General features: G+C 25.8%; 3 protein-coding genes across 3 annotated transcripts; all 3 read right to left on the minus strand.

The window, feature by feature from the left end:
- Positions 1–2,508: 2,508 nt before the first annotated feature.
- On the minus strand, positions 2,509–8,214 carry LOC145841534 (transmembrane protein with metallophosphoesterase domain-like). Its single transcript, XM_082948893.1, has 7 exons — positions 7,685–8,214; positions 5,887–6,026; positions 4,654–4,764; positions 4,449–4,508; positions 4,152–4,254; positions 3,114–3,256; positions 2,509–2,696 (listed from the first exon to the last, which is right to left on the minus strand). The coding sequence occupies exons 1-7, from the start codon at positions 8,212–8,214 to the stop codon at positions 2,509–2,511; spliced, it is 1,275 nt and encodes a 424-aa protein (XP_082805019.1).
- A 1,322-nt stretch (positions 8,215–9,536) lies between these two features.
- LOC145841535 (transmembrane protein with metallophosphoesterase domain-like) lies at positions 9,537–15,215 on the minus strand. The gene is made up of 7 exons (XM_082948894.1): positions 14,686–15,215; positions 12,888–13,027; positions 11,668–11,778; positions 11,463–11,522; positions 11,167–11,269; positions 10,128–10,270; positions 9,537–9,724 (listed from the first exon to the last, which is right to left on the minus strand). Exons 1-7 carry the CDS (start codon positions 15,213–15,215, stop codon positions 9,537–9,539), a joined length of 1,275 nt encoding a protein of 424 aa, XP_082805020.1.
- A 4,551-nt stretch (positions 15,216–19,766) lies between these two features.
- LOC145840973 (uncharacterized) lies at positions 19,767–22,123 on the minus strand. The gene is made up of 4 exons (XM_082948331.1): positions 21,955–22,123; positions 21,020–21,355; positions 20,088–20,183; positions 19,767–20,030 (listed from the first exon to the last, which is right to left on the minus strand). Exons 1-4 carry the CDS (start codon positions 22,072–22,074, stop codon positions 19,818–19,820), a joined length of 765 nt encoding a protein of 254 aa, XP_082804457.1. The 5' UTR covers positions 22,075–22,123; the 3' UTR covers positions 19,767–19,817.
- Between the last annotated feature and the right edge of the window lie 552 nt (positions 22,124–22,675).

A 22,675-nucleotide genomic window follows, 5' to 3' on the forward strand; every position in this document is an offset into this window, starting at 1 on the left:
CAAATAAAATATCTAGCTAAAGGTAAACTAGAAAATTTACTCATTACTCAGAAACTGTAGTGCCTAGTTTTCTAAACTGTCGTGTTTAGTTTTTAGTATATTTTTAAAACGTTATACAAGTTATATAGTCTGGGTATAAATTTATTACTTATATCTAACTCGACTAGAATTATACTACTTTAACTATTTTTTTCAGTTTTAAACTTACAAAAACATACAGTTTTATATTCTAAGATTTAAAATACAATTAGATGTACAATTGTTTTTTATGTATGCAGAATGAAGGTAGTTTTTTCTTAATTTAGTTTGTAATCTTAAAAGACAGAAAAAAATATTTATAGTGAATTTAAGTCTTTTAAAGAAAAAAATAACAGAAGTTTAAAATCTGTATTTTTGTATTAATTTGGCTTGTGAAAATTTAAACAGTATTTAGCTATATTAATTTCCTTCGAAATTGACTAATACATGAGTTTGAAGCTTTTTATATCCTCAAAGTTTTGTGCAGTTTGTAAGTTTGAAAAATTTAAGAACATTTTATTTATGTGATAAACATGATAATTTTAACAAAATTAAAGTAATTTAGTTTTGACTTTAAAAATATTTATCAATTTTAAAATGTTATCAGTGCTAATAATTATAAATGCATACAAAATCAAAACAACATAGTTTTTTGAATTTTGTTTTTTAACCGGTAGAGGGCATAAGTAGACAAAGTTTATATAGTCTATTTAGCTAAAACTCTTTTTTAATAAACTTATAAAAATTTACGAAATGTGTTTTTAAGTTATTTAGAATTTCAACTTATTCTGTTAAATTTTTCTAAATAAAGATAAAGTAAAATTTTGTATGTTTGATTTTCATTAACACACTTTTAAAAATTGTTTACAAAATGTTTTGATTATTTTTTAGAGGAAATAGAAAACAATTTAAAAGGATTTTAAAAATATTTCAAAAAAATATATATTAAAAAAAAACCTTATTTTTATACTATTTTAAAGTTTAAAAAGATTTTGTCGGTGTATTATTTAAAAACACACAAAAAAAACACTTCAAAACAAACATTTTCTGCTTGGTAATTTGCTATTTGAAAACTTTCAGCTTTTTGTACTGCCTAACAGAAGTTGGTTTAAAATTTATTAGTATAGTACATTAAATCTTTTTTAACTCAAGCAACTAGTAATACAACTAGAAGAATTTTCATTTTTACAAAAAACTATCTTCCATTGTGTAATATTACATTCTCAAATACACTGCAATTTTAAACGTATGCATTTAATAAATATTTGTATACGCTTCTTCTGCTAGTAAAAAACGCTTTAATTAAAACGATAAAAACTTGTTTCACATACTATGTGTGAATATGTTTGTGAAATTAAAAAAAAAGTTCAATATGCGGTTTAATGTTACGCAGCAGGTGTGAGAAATACCTTATTAGTTTGTAGTTTTGACTCGAAATTACGTGTCAAGCAACTCAACAAGTTACTTGTCAACTACTTGTCCACACAACGGATATACTTGAAACTGCAACTACTTGAATATTAACTTTGCGATAGATTGTGTATTCTAAACATTGAGTGTTTTTTTTTTGGTCGTAGTTTTTCTTCAATCTATTTAAGTTTTTTTATAAGAATTATTATTGTGTAAAAAAAATTCAACTTGTTTTTAAGCATTCAATCAAATAGCAAGCTAACTACTTTTTGAGAAATAAAAGAATTGCAACTGCTTGAATATTAACTTTTCTATATCTTAAGAAGTGCAAATAAGTTACAGCAATGTTTTGTTTAAAGCTTTTCGTTAATATACTAAAGTTTTCATATAAAAATTTCAAATTGTGTTTTTTTTCAAACGTGCATTTAATGTGTCACCATCGATGCGTGTTGAATAAAAAAAGTTTTTATATCAAAACAATTTCTATAATTAGTTTGGTAAAGTTTTGAATACTCAAACAAAATAATGTTTTTAATGATTCAAAAACAGAGTTTGATGATATTTTCGTATAACTTTGTTTTTGATCTTTTTTATTTTTTCAATACTTACAGTTAGTTTGAAAGAGCTTGCGGTGTTACTGTTTTTTTTAATCAAAAATATGATTATAAAAAGTTGTAAACAAATCATTAACCAAACTTTTCTAACAGTTTATGAATGTTTTAAAATAACCTAAATTTGAATAGTCATAAAATTTATGTAAAATTATTTAATGTTTACCAAAAATAACAACTCTATTATACTCATTTTAATTTTAAATTAGTTTAACAAACAGGAACAATCCTTTTAATGAGATAAAAATTGCTAACAAAAACACTTATTTTAAAATTTTAAACAAGAATATAACAGGAAAAAAACTAACATAAACAGACAAAAACAACAAAGTTTATTTTAGTTGAAACAATCTAAAAGCTTCAATTACTTTTTACCATAAAGTGCAATCCAAAAAAAAAAGTACTTCAATTTTTAATCAAAAATGCACAAGCATAATTAAAACTCAAAACTTCTGATGATTGTTTGACATCACGCAGCAACAAGCGTGATCTCAGTTATCTCGCACTTGGATCCGCTCCTCATTGGCATGCCCCAGTACAGTGTACCGTCTGAAACGTACACATAGCTACCCCTGTACTCGTACAAGCCTCTGTAGAAAGCATTCGTGAGGTACATGGGAATCGCCACCGAGTACATTTGCCCGCCGTGGGTGTGGCCTTTGGTGTAATTTATTGGTGGGTGTTAGTCAACAAGAAGTAATTTACTTGCTTTTTTATAATTAACTTTGCTTTAGTACTTGTCAGTATCTTTATTTTCTAAGAATCAGTACCGTTTAGAGTTTTTATAATGTTTAAAATTTGTTTTATTTTAAATAAAATTTTCTTTAAACACTCTTTAACACTTCTAAGAAGAGTTTACTAAACAGATTGTCAGTTTTGTTATTGTTTAACCTATATTTCTTAAAATTATCTAAACGTTTAGTACATTTAAAGTTTTATTAGTATTTTTAACACCTTTAATTAAAACATGTTATACTTTTGTTTATTATACTTTAATAATTCAATACAATCTATAGCAGCTAATATTTTTACTAAAACAGCTAAATTTTAACAAAAAAAAGTACAAAAAATTACCCGAAAGTACGAGATTGATGTGGAAGTTGTTGTCATCAAGCGCAGACTTGGCAGCATTCGGCTGATGAGCGAGCAGTATGTTTACATCGTCGTCATGGCAACCCTTATACGCTTTCGTCAAATTCATTCCATGGTTCCCGTAACTGGTATTTTTATTTAACACCTGATTAAATTCAAGTAATCAAAATGGAATTAGTTTTAGTTTACTTTTAGCTAGTAAAAATACTAAAAAATTGACTTCTTATTATAAACAAAAATTTATAAAGCTAAACAAAAAAAATTTAAATACTTAAATATTAAAAAATATTGTTAATGCACACCTTATTTAACAATATCACTACTAAGATACATCTAGAGTTTTTAAACAGTTATTAAAAGTATAAATTAGCACAGTTCGCTAATTTAACTGTACTATTATTAGTCTTTAAAACTATTTGAAGAAATATTTAAAATGCTTTTAAACAGTTATGATACATTTTCAATAGCACGGCATTTAATAGAATTTGTTTAAACTTGTTTATGGTCAATGCAATTTTTTACGGGTAAACTCTTAACTTTTGAATTATCATATATTTAATTTAATGTCTTAATATCTTAGTTTTAGATTTAACACAGTAGTTTTTTTTTTGTTATTTCTGTACTTCATATAAACAAACAGGCTAAAAACAAAATAACTCTTGTCCTTATACTTGCTTTTTATACTTGTCCTTAGCCTAATCATGGATTAAAGCTCGAACTAATCACTCTAAGCTTATTAAAATCTATACTATGAGAGACTAAAAACAAAAACTGTTAACATGTTTACACATTTCAGTAACAAAATTTAAAAAGCAAAAATTACAACTATTGCTATTGTTTATTGAACGACAAAAAAGCGCTCAAAAAATTTTTTCCAAGGACTTTGGAGTACGAAAAAACCTTCCGGTTGTCGAGTCATACACCAAGGATACAGTTTAATGCCATATCTAGGACATTGGGCAGTTTTTAGAGCCCTCCTTACATTTCAAAAGTAATAGTTTGAGTATACTGCTTACTTACCTGATTTGATTTGCCTGAATATCGTCTACTCCTATCAAGCACATACGACTCTCAGATTTTTCTTCTTTTATTATTTTATTAGAGTTATGTAGTACTTCAAATCCTGTTTTTAATAATAACGTATAAAAATAAAAAATAGATTGGAAACTGTAAACATAGAGTTCTGTAAAAAATGGGAACAGAACAAACGAAACATTAATTTTACTTTGTTTTTTTTTATAGTTTTAATTACTTCTCACACATTTTTCTAATTAAGTTTCTGATATAATTTTATGTAAAAATTAATTAGTTAATAACCATAGCTTTCAAGAACTTTGAACCATTGGTTTACTTCTCCAGTATAGTACTCATGATTACCTAAAAGGTTTTTAAAGTTCAAGTTTTCTACTTTAAGATAAAATAGCATTTCAAATATGTACAAAATGTTAAATTTTAGTACTACTAATTATAATTCCAAGGATTAGATCCTGGTCATAGTTATTATTTAAAAAACTTTATGTACCCGTTACATAGTATTTTCCTTGCTTAGCTTTAATTTTTTTCAAAGGGCTCGATTTCTCCAACCCATGAACTACTTTTGTATCAATCAAGTCACCAACAAATGCTACAATATCTGTTTTTATGTATAAGAAATTTATTTGTGTTTAATTTTTTTATTATATAATATAGTTCTACTTATATTAAACCTGTTCAAATAATAACGACCAAATTGTCTTATTAAATAACGAACGAAGTAATTAAAAATTATTTCTAGTAAAAATTTAAAATACTTTTGTTTATATTATACACAGAGAAAGTTTTGAAACTTTTATTATATTTTTACGTATCAAACTTATACTTACTCTGCAAGTAGTTAGTCTTCTACGTTATAATACATATTTTAGAGTAAACTATGAATCTAACCAGTCTGTCAAATTAATTTAAATACTTATATAATTAGTAATAAAAAATAGTAATTTAGGATATTTTAAACTTGTTTATCAAAATACATTACTGATGTTAATCAGCTATCATCAATGTAAATATTTCAAAGGCATTATACAGTTTTGAAAATAGTTATTAGCAAGTTGATAAAGTAAAATCAAAAAACTATAATATTCAGGAGTTTAAAACAAACTAACAAAAACGCTTAAACTAAAGTTAATTTCAAATAAAGCTTTTTATTAACAATAATGTGAAGTTATTAAAACTTATTTATCTTTTTATCAATAATTTTTTAATTTTTTAAGCTCTAGATAGAAGAAATGAAATCAGTTTTTAGGATATATTGTTGAAATATAGTTCGATAAAGATAGTTTGAAAAGTTTAGTTTTGGTTTTAAAATGCATATTTTTAAGTTGGTTACTTAAAAACAGCAACTTTGAAAAAAAAAAATTTAAACGTTTATCGTGAGGTTATAGAAATACTTACAACAAGTTAATTAATTGTTTGATTTGTCTAAACTTATTTAATATTAAGTATTCTTTTATAAGTAACTAGTTTAAAAATTACTTTAAAAACACTGAATAAATAGTTTTAATTATTGTCTAATTATGTCTATCACAAAGCAAAATGATTGTTGTCATAAAAACTACCAAAGTTAGTCATAAAATTCTTTTTTTTAAAGCTTACATAACTTGTTAATATAATGTACATAATTCTTTAGAAAGTTAAAATAAGTTAGAATTTTAAAAATAAATTTAGTAAAACTTTGTTCGTGGTATTAATACACTTAAAGTGAAACATTGCTTTGTACCTGCATCAATTGCATTTGTAAGTTCAACAACTCGTTCAACGGAAGTGAGGCCAACAGTGGGACCAATGTGAACATCCGTTAGTAGAGCTACTTTGTACCCGTCAAATGAACCATGCAAGTTTTTGATTGGTATATTTACCCTGCAAGTTTCATATTAAAATGAAACTAGTACTTTGAAGGTAGAAAATTAGCAAAATATTGAAGAAAATTTTGAAAACAAACTTTTGTTTAGGAAGTTGTTTGATGTGATTAAACACAATTATTAAAAAGTTAAGGTTATAGAAATAAAAATGTTTAGTTCATACCAGGGGCGTAGCGTGGGGAGGGACACTGGCGCATGCGTGCCACCCATAAAAAAAGAAGTAAAAAAAAGAATGTCATATCTTAATCGTTTATTGTTTATTTTTTCTGATTAATTTGCCTTTTTTCAACTATGTTTATCTAGTATTCATAAAGTTAAACGAAATTTTGAATACCAATTAACGACAAGTTAGAAAAATTAACCAGTATACTGATTCGGTGCGCAAACGAAAGTGGGCACCGATGTTGATGAAAAACTCCATAAGGAAAAAATTTATAACTTTATTAACTTCATAAGAATTTTGACTCAAAAAGCACGCAATTAATGTAGTGCACCGCTGTAGTATAACCTTATGGCAGATTTTTCTACAAAAAGTTTACAAAAATACGTCACGCTTAAAGAAAAAATATAACAATTTTACAAGTTCTTTTTTTATGCTACAATAAATGTTAAGACTACTGCTAGTTTTTATTTTTGTAAACATACAAGAAAAAGCGTTTCAGTCTATGAGAAATAAACTTTGTTTGTGATTTTTATTTTAAACAAATACAATCAGATAAATTAAATTTAAAAAGTATACTTTTACTATTTTACAAAGTTGTAATAAACTGTAGTAACAGTTATAAAGTTGGTCTTTTTTAACTTCTGTGTAACTTTATTTAAATTATGTGCAATGAGGTGTTGTTATCACTGTTGTATTGTATATTAAAGAGATTAATATTTTTTTGTAAATAAAATAAATACTTTCGTTTAATTGAATATATTCATTTTTAAAGATTAAAGTTTACTGTAAGTTGTAAAAGCAATTTTTTTTAGTAAGTTAACATTTGTGCCAGTATAAGTAATTTTAATGAAAATTATACTTTTTTTTTAACTGTTAAATTTTGTAATATATAAGTATTTTTTAAAACAATTACTTCGAACTTATTTTACTTAAAGAATTTATTTCAATTATGTTACTTATAAAAAGATCTTTTTATAGCTAATTACAGAAGTTTTTATTTAGGGGATTTAAAAAAAAATATGCGCACCCCCTGACTAAAATACCACGCTATGCCACTGGTTCATACTGCTTTGAGAAAAAAAGATAACGATAAATGACTTTTGTTGATTAGAAGCTATTTTATAAAACTTAAAAACAGTTAAGTAAAGTATTTTATTTTAAAATTAAAACAAACTAAAAGTTGGTCGAATTAGTCTTTTTAAGTTATTAAAAGTATTTAATAAGTCTAAATATGTTAAACAAATATTTTAGAATAAAATTTTAGTAATGATTACAGTCATATAACAACTAACTCATATTTCTTTATAGTTTATAGGTTCTTAAAAATACTTTCAAGAAAGTATATGTTGAAAGTTTCCAAAAAGACATTATTTAATTTTTAAACAACCTTACGTGCTTAGTTTAAGCAATTGCTTCAACAACTACATCTAACTGGTTAAAATCAAATATTAAAACTAACTTTTAACCTGAGAAACTTCCAACTTAACACTTACTTGACAATTTCCGGACCTTCCATCGCTGAGTAGTACGACACAGTTGACGACACCACGGTGGCAATCAGGCAAGCCACACTCACTTTCCTGTAGTCGACCCTCTTGCCGGAAGTTGCTCTTGTAACCAACCAAACTGTCAGCCTGGCGGTCGGTAAAAACATACACAAGTCCAGGAAGGACCCGAAGAACACCCAAGAAGTCCACTGAAAAACCGACGGCTCGACTGATCCCCACAAGTGTGTGAACTGGGCGCAGAGGACTAGAGTGAAGTAGACTAAAAGAAACGCTTTCCAAAGCATGACAGGAACACTTTTTGATGAAGCAAACAGTTCGGTGACCAAGCATTTCCAAAAGTACTTTGATATGAAGGAAAGTCCGTAGGCGAACAAAAAGTAAAATTGAACGCTGTATATCTTGTATTTTGTGCCGGGGTCGAAGTTTGAAAAGTAAACCGATTCAAAGATTAACAAAGAAAAAACTCCAACGACTATTGAAGATTTGAACCAGTTTGAGTTGAATGGTGAAAGCATTATTATCATTCTTTTCAATAAAAGCTTAAATTTTATTTGCCTGTTAGTTAATTTGATGTTTCAAGTTTTTATAACTTAAAATTGATTAAATCTATTTTTATTATCTAAAAGTAGCTTATGCATTCAAACTGTTAAATTTTTCAAACTTTATTCAAATTATAAACAGAATTATTAAATAACTATAACTATACTAATCAAACTCACAAAGTAAACGCAAAAATAGATAGTACAATTTTTATTAAAAAATATCAAAGATAGAATTTTTGAAATCTGTTGAGTGGTCGAAAATACATTTAAGGTTATGTTATTTTAAAATATTTGAAATTTATGTGTATGTATATTGATTTAAAAAGGTTGACAAAATTAAAAAAAAATTAAAAAGCAGGTACAGGGTTTTAAACTTAAACAAAGTAGCTTTAGAAGTGTCTAAGAAACAAACAGTGTTGAGAAAAATTAACAAGCTTAACTGTAAAGTATAATTTTAAGTAATAATATACTTGTAGTCAAGTTAGAAACACAAATCAAACTGTTAATGACTAAAAGACTCATAATCTATTGTCAAGTTTAAATTGAACAATTTTTTTATTAAATACCTTTAATATAATGCAAACTGTTGATTTACTTTCCTTGTTCAACAGACTAAAAATATGTCTATACTATTGAATAAAAACTAAGTTTTAATTTAACTCCATAAGTTTGTTTCTCAACTTTTTGAATTAAGTTATAGTTGTCTGTATATAAAGTGAAACATTCTTGATACTTATGTTTTATTCATTCTTACTGATAAGACAACAGACTATACTAAAACAAGATATTTAGAAAAGTAAATAAAATTGATACATTTTTTACTGTGACGTAATTAAACAAAATATTTTCTTAGGTTGTTTGAGAAACTAAATTCAAAATACAAACAGTTTGCTTCAAAATGCTTCAATTAGTTTTCTACCATTAAGTGTAATCCACAAAAAATAAAATTGCTTCACATTTCAATCAAAAATGCACAAACATAATTTAAATTCATAACTGTATTATGCACCAACAAAAGTAAAACAGCTACCAATAGAAGTAAAAATCAGTTTACAACTTGTCACTAAACAATATTAAGTTTAGACTTTTCAATTAACTTACACAAACCGACAAAACTAGTTACCAGTTTATCAGAAAATTAAAAACAACAAAGTTTATTTTAGTTGAAACAATGTAAAAGCTTCAACTACATTTTTACCATAAAATGTAATTTACAAAAAATAAAATTGCTTCACATTTCAATCAAAAATGCACGAGCATAATTTAAACTCAAAACATCTGATGATTGTTTGACATCACGCAGCAACAAGCGTGATCTCAGTTATCTCGCACTTGGATCCGCTCCTCATTGGCATGCCCCAATACAACGTACCGTCTGAAACGTACACATAGCTACCCCTGTACTCGTACAAGCCTCTGTAGAAAGCATTCGTGAGGTACATGGGAAGCGCCACCGAGTACATTTGCCCGCCGTGGGTGTGGCCTTTGGTGTAGTTTGTTGGTAGTTAAGAAGAAGTAGTTTACTTGCTTTTTTATGATTAACTTTGCTTTAGTACTTGTCAGTATGTTTATTTTCTAAGAATCAGTACCGTTTAGAGTTTTTATAATGTTTAAAATTTGTTTTATTCTAAATAAAATTTTCTTCAAACATTCTTAAACACTTCTAAGAAGAGTTTACTAAACAGATTGTCAGTTTTGTTATTGTTTAACCTATGTTTCTACTGTGTTACGTTTAGTGTTACTACTAAACGTTTAGTACATTTAAAGTTTTATTAGTATTTTAAACACACTTAATTAAAACATGTTATACTTTTGTTTATTATACTTTAATAATTCAATACAATCTATAGCAGCTAAATTTTCACATAAAAAGTACAAATTATTACCCGAAAGTACGAGATTGATGTGGAAGTTGTTGTCATCAAGCGCAGACTTGGCAGCATTCGGCTGATGAGCGAGCAGTATGTTTACATCGTCGTCATGGCAACCCTTATACGCTTTCGTCAAATTCATTCCATGGTTCCCGTAACTGGTATTTTTATTTAACACCTGATTAAATTCAAGTAATCAAAATGGAATTAGTTTTAGTTTACTTTTAGCTAGTAAAACTACTAAAAAATTTACTTCTTATTATAAACAAAAGTTTATAAAGCTAAACAAAAAAAATTTAAATATTTAAATATTAAAAAATATTGTTAATGCACACCTTATTTAACAATATCACTACTAAGATAAATCTAGAGTTTTTAAACAGTTATTAAAAGTATAAATTAGCAAAGTTCGCTAATTTAACTCATAGTTAGTCATTATTAGTCTTTAAAACTACTTGAAGAAATACTTAAAATGCTTTTAAACAGTTATGATACATATTCAATAGTACGGCATTTAATAGTTTTTGTTTAAACTTGTTTTTGGTCAATGCAATTTTTTACGGGTAAACTCTTAACTTTTGAATTATCATATTTAATTAAACGTCTTAATATCTTAGTTTTAGATTTAACACAGTAGTTTTTTTTTGTTATTTCTGTACTACATATAAACAAACAGGCTAAAAACAAAATAACTCTTGTCCTTATACTTGCTTTTTATACTTGTCCTTAGCCTAATCATGGATTAAAGCTTGAACTAATCACTTTAAGCTTACTAAAATCTATACTTTAGAGACTAAAAACAAAAACTGTTAACATGTTTACACATTTCAGTAACAAAATTTAAAGAGCAAAAATTACAACTATTGCTATTGTTTATTGAACGACAAAAAAAGCGCTCAAATTTTTTTTTCTAAGGACTTGGAGTACGAAAAAACCTTCCGGTTGTCGAGTCATACACCAAGGATACAGTTAATGTCATATCCAGGATATTGGGTAGTTTTTAGAACCCTCCTTACATTTCAAAAGTAATAGTTTGAGTATACTGTTTACTTACCTGATTTGATTTGCCTGAATATCGTCTACTCCTATCAAGCACATACGACTCTCAGATTTTTCTTCTTTGATTATTTTGTTAGAGTTATGTAGTACTTCAAATCCTGTTTTTAATAAAAACGTATAAAATAAAAAACAGATTGGAAACTGTAAACATAGAGTTCTGTAAAAAATGGGAACAGAACAAACGAAACATTAATTTTACTTTGTTTTTTTTTATAGTTTTAATTACTTCTAACACATTTTTCTAATTAAGTTTCTGATATAATTTTATGTAAAAATTAATTAGTTAATAACCATAGCTTTCAAGAACTTTGAACCATTGGTTTACTTCTCCAGTATAGTACTCATGATTGCCTAAAAGGTTTTTAAAATTCAAGTTTTCTACTTTAAGATAAAATAGCATTTCAAATATGTACAAAATGTTAAACTTTAGTACTACTAATTATAATTCCAAGGATTAGATCCTGGTCATAGTTATTATTTAAAAAACTTTATGTACCCGTTACATAGTATTTTCCTTGCTTAGCTTTAATTTTTTTCAAAGGGCTCGATTTCTCCAACCCATGAACCACTTTTGTATCAATCAAGTCACCAACAAATGCTACAATATCTGTTTTTATGTATATTAATTATTTGTGTTTAATTTTTTTATTATATAATATAGTTCTACTTATATTAAACCTGTTAAAATAATATCGACCAAATTGTCTTATTAAATAACGAACGAAGTAATTAAAAATTACTTCTAGTAAAAATTTAAAATACTTTTGTTTATATTATACACAGATAAAGTTTTGAAACTTTTATTATATTTTTACGTACAAACTTATACTTACTCTGCAAGTAGTTAGTCTTCTACGTTATAATACATATTTTAGAGTAAACTATGAATCTAACCAGTCTGTCAAATTAATTTAAATACTTATATAATTAGTAATAAAAAATAGTAATTTAGGATATTTTAAACTTGTTTATCAAAATACATTACTGATGTTAATCAGCTATCATCAATGTAAATATTTCAAAGGCATTATACAGTTTTGAAAATAGTTATTAGCAAGTTGATAAAGTAAAATCAAATAACTATAATATTCAGGAGTTTAAAACAAACTAACAAAAACGGTTAAACAAAAGATAATCTCAAATAAAACTTTTTATTAACAATAATGTGAAGTTATTAAAACTTATTTATCTTTTTATCAATAATTTTTTAAGCTAAAACTAGATAAAAGAAATGAAATCTATTTTTAGGATTGAAAATAGTTCGATAAAGATAGTTTGAAAAGTTTAGTTTTGGTTTTAAAATGCATATTTTTAAGTTGGTTACTTAAAAACAGCAACTTTGAAAAAAATAAATTTAAACGTTTATCGTGAGGTTATAGAAATACTTACAACAAGTTAATTAATTGTTTGATTTGTCTAAACTTAATTAATATCAAGTATTCTTTTATAAGTAACTAGTTTAAAAGTTACTTTAAAAACACTGAATAAATAGTTTTAATTATTGTCTAATTATGTCTATCACAAAGCAAAATGTTTGTTTTCATAAAAACTACCAAAGTTAGTTATAAAATTCTTTTTTTTTTTAAGCTTACATAACTTGTTAATATAATGTACATAATTTTTTAGAAAGTTAAAATAAGTTAGAATTTTAAAAATAAATTTGGTAAAACTTTGTTCGTAGTATTAATATACTTTAAGTAAAACATTGTTTTGTACCTGCATCAATTGCATTTGTAAGTTCAACAACTCGTTCAACGGAAGTGAGGCCAACTGTGGGACCAATGTGAACATCCGTTAGTAGAGCTACTTTGTACCCGTCAAATGAAGCATGCAAGTTTTTGATTGGTATATTTACCCTGCAAGTTTCAAATTAAAATGAAACTATTACTTTCAAGGAAAAAAATTAGCAAAATAATGAAAAAATTTTGAAAACAAACTTTTGTTTAGGAAGTTGTTTGATGTGATTAAACACAATTATTAAAAAGTTAATGTTGTAGAAATAAAAATGTTTAGTTCATACCAGGGGCGTAGCGTGGGGAGGGACACTGGCGCATGCGTGTCACCTATAAGAAAAAAGAAATAAAAAGAAAGAATATAATATCTTTATCCTTTATTGTTTATTTTTTCTGATTAATTTGCCTTTTTTCAACTATGTTTATCTAGTATTTAAAAAGTTAAACGAAATTTTGAATACCAATTAACGACAAGTTAGAAAAATTAACCAGTATACTGATTCGGTGCGCAAACGAAAGTGCGCACCGATGTTGATGAAAAACTCCATAAGGAAAAAATTTAAAACTTCATTAACTTCATAAGAATTTTGACTTAAAAAGCACGCAATTAATGTAGTGCACCGCTGTAGTATAACCTTATAGTAGATTTTTCTACAAAAGTTTACAAAAATACGTCCGCTTAAAGAAAAATTAAACAATTTTACAAGTTCTTTTTTTATGCTACAATAAATGTTAAGACTACTGCTAGTTTTTATTTTTGTAAACATACAAGAAAAAGCGTTTCGGCCTATGAGAAACAAACTTTGTTTGTGATTTTTATTTCAAACAAATACAATCAGATAAATTAAATTTAAAAATTATACTTTTACTATTTTACAAAATTGTAATAAACTGTAATAACAGTTATAATGTTGGTCTTTTTTAACTTCTGTGTAACTTTATTTAAATTATGTGCAATGAGGTGTTGTTATCACTGTTGTATTGTATATTAAAGAGATTAATATTTTTTTGTAAATAAAATAAATACTTTCGTTTAATTGAATATATTCAATTTTAAAGATATAAAGTTTACTGTAAGTTGTAAAAGCAATTTATTTTAGTAAGTTAACATTTGTGCCAGTATAAGTAATTCTAATGAAAATTATACTTTTTTTTAATAGTTAAATTTTGTAATATATAAGTATTTTTTAAAACAATTACTTCGAACTTATTTTACTTAAAGAATTTATTTCAATTATATTACATATAAAAAGATCTTTTTATAGCTAATTACAGAAGTTTTTATTTAGGGGATTAAAAAAAAAATATGCGCACCCCCTGACTAAAATACCACGCTATGCCACTGGTTCATACTGTTTTGAGAAAAAAAGATAACTATAAATGACTTTTGTTGATTAGAAGCTATTTTATAAAACTTACAAACAGTTAAGTAAAGTCTTTAAATTTTAAAATTAAAACAAACTAAAAGTTGGTCGAATTAGTCTTTTTAAATTATTAAAAATATTTGATAAGTCTAAATATGTTAAACAAATATTTTAGAATAAAATTTTAGTAATGATTACAGTCATATAACAACTAACTCATATTTCTTTATAGTTTATAGGTTCTTAAAAATACTTTCAAGAAAGTATATGTTAAAAGTTTCCAAAAAGACATTATTTAATTTTTAAACAACCTTACGTGCTTAGTTTAAGCAATTGCTTCAACAACTACATCTAACTGGTTAAAATCAAATTTAAAAACCAACTTTTAACCTAAGAAACTTCCAACTTAACACTTACTTGACAATTTCCGGACCTTCCATCGCTGAGTGGTATGATGTGGTAGACGACAATACAGTGGCAATCAAACAAGCCACACTCACTTTTCTGTAGTCGACCCTCTTGATGGAAGTTGCTCTTGTAACCAACCAAGCTGTCAGCCTGGCGGTTGGTAAAAACGCGCACAAGTCCATGAAGGAACCAAAGAACACCCAAGAAGTCCACTGAAAAACCGACGGTTCGACTGATCCCCACAAGTGCGTGAACTGGGCGCAGAGGACTAGAGTGAAGTAGACGAAAAGAAACGCTTTCCAAAGCAGCACAGGAACGCTTTTCGACGAAGCAAACAGTTCAGTGACCAAGCATTTCCAAAAGTACTTTGATATGAAGGAAAGTCCGTAGGCAGACATAAAGTAAATTTGAACACTGTATATCTTGTATTTTGTGCCAGGGACGAAGTCTGAAAAGTAAACGCATTCAAAGATTATCAATGAAAAAATTCCAAGAACTATTGATGATTTGAACCAGTTTGAGTTGAATGGTGAAAGCATTTTTATCATTCTTTTCAATAAAAGCTTAAATTTTATTTGCCTGTAAGTTAATTTGATGTTTCAAGTTAGTAAAAATTTACAATTGGTTAAATCTATTTTGATTATCTAGAAAAGTAGCTTATGCATTCAAACTGTTAAATTTTTCAAACTTTATTTGAAATATAAACTTAATAACCAATTAACTATAACTGTACGAATCAAACTCACAAAATAAACGAAAAAAAGATAGTACAATTTTTATTGAAAAAACTATCAAAAACAGCATTTTTGAAATCTGTTGCGTGGTCGAAAATACATTTAAGGTTATGCTAGTTTATAATATTTGAAATTTATGTGTATGTATATTGATTTAAAAAGGTTGACAAAATTAAAAAAAAATTAAAAAGCAGGTACAGGGTTTTAAACTTAAACAAAGTAGCTTTAGAAGTGTCTAAAAAATAAACAGTGCTAAGAAAATTTTACAAGTTTAACTATAAAGTATAAATTCAAGTAGTAATATACTTGTAGTCAAGTTAGAAACACAAATCAAACTTATAATGACTAAAAGACTCTTAATCTATTGCCAAGTTTAAATTGAAATTATTTTTATTACACCCCTTTAACATAATGCAAACTGTTAATTTACTTTCCTTGTTCAACAGACTAAAAATATGCTTATACTATTGAATAAAAACTATGTTTTAAGTTAACTCCATAAGTTATTAGTCATAAATAACTTTTACGTTAATTTACATTGTAAGTTTCTTACAATTTTGTTTCTCAACTTTTTGAATTAAGTAATAGTTGTCTGTATGTAAAGTAAAACATTCTTGATACTTATGTTTTATTCATTCTTACTGATAACACAACAGACTATACTAAAACATGATATTTAGAAAAGTAAACAAAAATGTTACAAGTTTTATTGTGACGTAATTAAACAAAATCTTTTCTTAGCTTGTTTGAGAAACTAAAGTCAAAATACAAAAAGTTTATTTCAAAATGCGTTAGTGAAGTTGTAGTATGTTATTGTTTTAAGTATATTTTAAGTTTAGTGAAAAATAACCTATTTTGTTCACCGTTTTGGTAAAAAACAATTACTTAAATCTTGAACACACTAAAATTTTAAAGCTAAACAAAAATATGACTTTAGACTTTGATATTTTTTAATTAGATTTTAACAACTTCGTTTTTTTTAATTACTTGCATAATTTTTTTATTGTTTTTTATTACTAGTTAGTTAAATCATGATTTAATCTTAAGTTAGTAAATTTATAATTGTGCAAATGCAGAAACTTACATGGATAAAAATAAATAAAAAGTAGCTATAGTTATTAAAAAGAGTGAAGATACAATGATATGAGATTTTTTTTTAATATGTTAGTTCTTTTATATTTCATTTAATAACTTGTAACGATACGTTATTTTATTCCAATTTTCTATTTTTTAATTGGAAACACTTTGTTGTTCGGAAAGCTAAATTTGAAATTGTTGCTATAACAATGGTCTTCAGTCAGGTAAGGGAGTATTGTAAGCTTGGACATTGTTACAGTGAGTAGTCTGAGTTCTGAGGAAAGAATTGGAGTGAAGTTTATTGTCTTCCAGCAGAATCACCTTTTCCTGAGTGCTAGTGACTAATTTTATTGACTTTTTTATAAGCAAGATACTTAAATTGTTTTTAGACAAATTTAAGTATTTTCTTGAATTTTGTTAACATTGTATAAAATTTTATAACAGTTTATAAAATTTTATTAATTTTTTTCATACCTGAGTTTTTATTGTAATTTTTGTCTAATTTTAACTACTTTGTTCATTTTAAGTTTTTTATATTTTGTTACAAATTGGTTTACTATTAAGTTTTTAGTATATAAATTTATCCCAACTATTTTGTATTTTATATTATTAAATAATTTTTATTAAAGTAAAATTAAACTATGTCACGGGTCAGTCCAAACCCAGAGTGTCTTCCAGACACTAGGATTCAAACTCGGGCTAAGAGTGCTCGCATTCAGAGCCAAAGACCTCTTAGCCATGAGTCCACCATTGACCCTCCTACCCTCCTAAACAAACCCTTGGAAGTTGGCATGCCAACCTCCTCTGGTTTCAAACTATTTAAACAAACATGTTCAAGTTTTTTTTTCTAAAAAAATCGCCTTTTTTTACATTACTTTTAATTTATGATCTAATTGTTTCAAACTAGGGGATTTTTTAATTTGATAATGTCAACCTGCAGCACCCCTAACAAAAAGACCACGCAACGCCACTGCTGGTATGTAAACAAAAATTATATAAAAACAAACATTTATTTGAATAACAAAATAAAGTTATTATCTCAAAGTTAAAGTTAATTGAATAATTTAGTATTGAATGGTGAAATCGTAATTTTTAGAAAAACTAGAGGTAAATATTAACTAATTTTTGATAGGCATGCATGTATATGTGAAGTTTAGACTTTTCTCTGTAAATTTATTTTTCTAAGATTGAGAGTTATTCAACTAAGAAATAATTCAAAATCTAAAACGTCTGATATAAGTTTAATTCTACTTTATTGTTTTGGAAATTAAATTTTTTATTAGGTTGCTGCTTAGTAAACAATAACCAAAAAAAAATTATAATAAAAACCTATACGTTGACTACTCTTTTCGTTATAATTTTAAAAGCTTTTATAATAAAACATTGCTTTATTGAAATAATAAGTTGTAAAAGTATAAGAGGCTGATGAATATTTTCAATACTGATTATTTTTCTAAGTTTTCTAAAAACTACGATTTCACCACTCATTACTAAATCAGTCAATTAACTTTAACTTAAGATAATGACTAGATTTTGTTTTTGAATTAAAAACTTAACTTTTTATAAATTTAATTTTTGTTTACATATCACTATTTTCCATGACTTTTAAACATATCTTTCCAGAATTTATTATAAGTACTGATGAGCTCATTGAGCAAAACACATTACTTAATAAAATTTAGCAAGAATAAATTGTATTGCTTCACCTTTTGGAGTAGAGATTTATGTTTATTGTTTTTAAATCATCAATACATATAATATATATTTTAGGAACTTTAGATTTTGTCATTATAAAGTGTTTAAGCTCTGTATGTATTTAACAGTTCAAAGTACATTAACAAATGTTTAAAAATTAAATAAAAATATAATCAACTATTTAAGAATCAATATTTATAATAATCTTTCTAATCTTTACTACAATACTAGGAGAACAATTTTATTGTAAAATAAAAGATTTAAACTCAATAATAATCTTGACTTTTATACGTGTGAAAGTAAAATACAACAAGCTCACTTTGTGCTTTACATGTTAACAAAAAGCTATAATGTTTTTTTAATTTAACAAGTAAATGTTAAAAAGTAAACTAACTTTAAATATAGTTTCTATTTACGTTATTGAAATTACTCATACTTGCTATGCGCTGTTACGCGTTAATATTTGATTAGCAATGTTTATTTTTGAACCCTGCAAACTTTAAATCCACAAACAATATTTTTTTGAGATTTCTTTATTTCTCTAAAATCAAAATTGCAAACTTTTAATTAGTACAGTGGTAACTTGCATCTTTTTTACCGCAATCTTGAACATCATAGTAATCTAGTGAGTTTGTTGTAAAAGTACAGTCGTTGTTAACTAAGTACTCTGAGCCCAGCGGTTTTTAAAATTATAATTATTTTCACTTAAATTGACAACAATAAGCACATGACAATCTAATTAAATTAAAAAGCAAAAGTTTTTTCTAAGCTACTGCATACCCTGCAAATGCAACATAAACTTAATAGTATCGTATTTGAAAACAAATTGGTTTGAATTTTTATGGTTTTTAAATAATAAATTTATAAAAAAAGTTAAACAAACCTATATGTATATTAAGATTTAGCAATGAAACGGTTATCTAGAATTTTCAGTCATTTTTTAAGTATTTTCACACAAACGCTAGTTTAATATAAAAACTATTATGTTATCTTTATACCTAAAATACTAAAAGGAAACTATAAAAATTTTGTTTTTATAATTTATTTCAAACAAATAACTACTTTACTACTTAACGTGCACGTTTTTAGTTATAATATACAACCTAGACTTTTATAACTTTGAAGAAACTATTTTTCACTTAATTCTGTTAAACCTATAGAAATAATTTACTATACGTACTTAATAAAACCTACAGTTAATTAAATAATGACAAAAATGCAAATATTATTAACCATTAATAATATGTTTTTAATAAACGACAAGTTTAGTTTAATGTATAAATACTTTTTGTTTTAAGATGTTAATTAATCTAGTTTTATTTTATCTACAAAATTATAAATAATAGCTTTTTCTACTAAGCTAAAATTAAGTTTTAAAATTAAACTTTATAGCAGCAATACTTTTATAGTTTTAAAGTAAATAACACTTTTTATGTTTAATAATTTTTTTTAAATCAAGTTTACAATTGTGATAATTCAAAAAATAGACAAACTATTTTTCAAAGTGTAATCGTAGAATAGTCTGCTATTTTAGATACTTTTTATGTTTTAATTCTCACTAAAGCACAGAACTTAAATGCAATTTGTATTAAAAAAAATAGGTCTTTTTCGTCTCGTTTGGTAAAATCAAGAACGTCAGCTGTCATAACTTTGTGTTTTATTTATGTTGAAGTCAGATTGAGTGCATGTACTTGCTCCGAAAAAATACTTTTCGTCCATTAAATGTCTTTTTTTCTTGCAGTTGCAAGTAGCTTTGTTCAGTTTTCTCTCCAAAGTATCAACACACGTTTTTGTATATAACAGAGCTGCAATTAAATCAAAACAAAGCTCAACAATTTTTAAGTAGACCTGAAAAAATAAGTTATCTTATTTTAAATTTGAACACTAAAGAAACAAAAAACTTACTTCGAAGGAACTCGTGTATTCTTTTGGAATGTCAACTATAAGCAGGAATGAAGAACAAAAAAAGCAGCAGCAGAAGAACATGGAGTGAAAATAATCCTGAAATCACAGTTATGAATTGAACATATACAAAGAAAAATTTTTCAATAAGTTGATTTTAATTTAGATGCTTTAATAATATGATTAGTTTTTACTCAAATTTTTTTGTGTAAACAGTTTTATAGTACTATCTTGTATTTCATTATCAAGGTTTTAAAAACTGTTAATAAAGTTCATACTTTTTATGCTTTTTAACTAAAACTTTAATCAGGTGTATACTTATACCTCTTAACAATTTATTTGAGAAAGCAATTATTAGTTTTAGCTAGTTTTCTATTTTAAATAAAGTTTTGCATTTTATAAAACTACTAAAACGTTTGTTTTTAAGCCACTAGGAACATGAGTATGTGGAGATTAAGCTAGGAGTTAATGTATTAAAAGTGTAACAATTAAAGACCTTTTTAATAAAGTTTGTTTTCATAAAAACAAGTATCTTCAGTGAAAACTTATAAAGTTCTTCAATTAAAACTTTCATTCGTTGAATAACAGTTTAGATCGTGATTAGCAATAACGTATACTAGTTAATATCATTCCAATAAAACATAGTTATAAGTTTGTATAGGTTTAGGAACATTTAATTTAAACAAAATATATATAAATGAGGTAACAACTACCATAAATATTTTGTAGTAAGTTCTTTATGAACTTTTAATGTTTACCCTTAACATTTGCAAAATATACTAATTACATAATATATTTTAATGTCTACAACTAAAGAAATAAACAGTATATTTTTGTGTTAGTTTTTGAAAAACTAACACAAAATGAAAAAAAAAAGTTTTTTTTTTAATAAAAAACCAAACATTAGTTTTAAAAATTATAATAAAGTTACTCACCGCTTTGTCACATCGTTTTATTAACAATTTTTTTCGAATATTTTTACGTAGCAAGGAGCGAGCATCCACATACATATCGCTGTTGTTCCTTCCACAAACGCTACAGACAACATCGTGGAAATTCTTCTTCGGTTTCGCACTCCGCGGTCTGTTGATTTTCATTTTCAGCATGATTATTGTGCTGACAAGAGCCAGCCACAACACAACTCGGTGGACGATAGTTGCACTGAGGAATAACAAACGTTTAGCGTGTAAAGTTGCGTGGACGTTTGTTTTGTATTGATTGAGCTGCGATGTTCCTGCCTCTGTTACTCCGATTGATATGCACAAAAAAGCCTGTTTTATTTTAACGGAAGAGTCTTACTTTTATTAGTTTTATTCATTAACATAAGAAATTAAGTTAAGAGTTCTAAATTTAAAACTTTAAGTTTTGTGTTGGTATTTTTTAAATCAGATATAGATTACCTATATTTTTAAGCTGCATGATTTTTTTATCTAAAAAGTGTATTATGGGACACGTTCAAAATCCACCCAAAAGGGAAAATCTACCCAGTCATATTTAAGAACCGCTTACCGATCGAGGGTTAGTGGTAACAGTGATAGTGAAAATTCAATAAAACATAAATAAAAATATTCAAAAAATATATAAAATTAATAAGTAAAAAAGAAAATATATAAAAAATCAGGTGGATTTTGAACTCGGGTAGATTTTGATCGGGTGGATTTTGATAGTATACCATTAAATTAACAAAATTGATCAAATAAATAACTATGCAGATTCTTATTTTGTTAAAAATATTAAAATAGTTTTTTATTGTTTAAGTATAGATTATGTAAACTATTTAAAAAACATTTTGGCTCGATTTACATTTTAAAATTCTGTTGTGTTATAATTAGCTACTTATTTTCAACAAACTATAGTTTATTAAACTTACTATTTGCAATACTGTAAAATAGCTGTTTTTGATGTTTTCTAATTTTCTTCGGCTGATCTTTTTCTGTTTCTTCTTTTTGTTCGACTCGTCATTATCAATCAAAACATATTTTTTGCTCATTTTTTGTACTTTTTGTAATTAAATAAATAAAGTTTCTTTATGATTCTAATGTACTGAAATTTTTTATTTTTAAACTTTTTAAGTTTTACAGTACTTATAGCTAATTTAGGAAGAAGGGTATACAGTTGCCAGATTTGCTTTGAGCGTATCGCCACACAGTTACTTAAGTATGACATTTGAATTTGAAACAAAAAAGGTTTATAGACTTGTTTTGATTTTTATACATGTGAGACTTGTTTGATTCTGGAAACTCTGCTGAGAGTAACTAAAAAAAAAGAGTGTCATTTTGTTCCGCTAATAAATTAATCTGAAAGTTTAAAACTTTTTAAATTGCTTTTGTAAATTTATAGAAAACAGTTTTCAATGTTGTCTCAATTATCAACAGAGCCTTTGTTATTAGATGAAAAACATTTTCTAGTCTGCAAATAAAAGTTTTTTTTGTTTATTTGTAGATCAACATTAAAAGAAAACATTTATGTTGTTAAGTATACATTTAGCAACAACGTTGTATGAAAACTTATATCGTCAAACTAATACTTCCTGCATTACAGTTATTAAAAGCGGCACAAACTTTGCCAAAGTAAATATACCAATAAAACGC

This window comes from Thalia democratica, chromosome 7 (genome assembly GCF_965202585.1).
Source record: "Thalia democratica chromosome 7, ktThaDemo2.hap1.1, whole genome shotgun sequence".
Taxonomy (NCBI): domain Eukaryota; kingdom Metazoa; phylum Chordata; class Thaliacea; order Salpida; family Salpidae; genus Thalia; species Thalia democratica.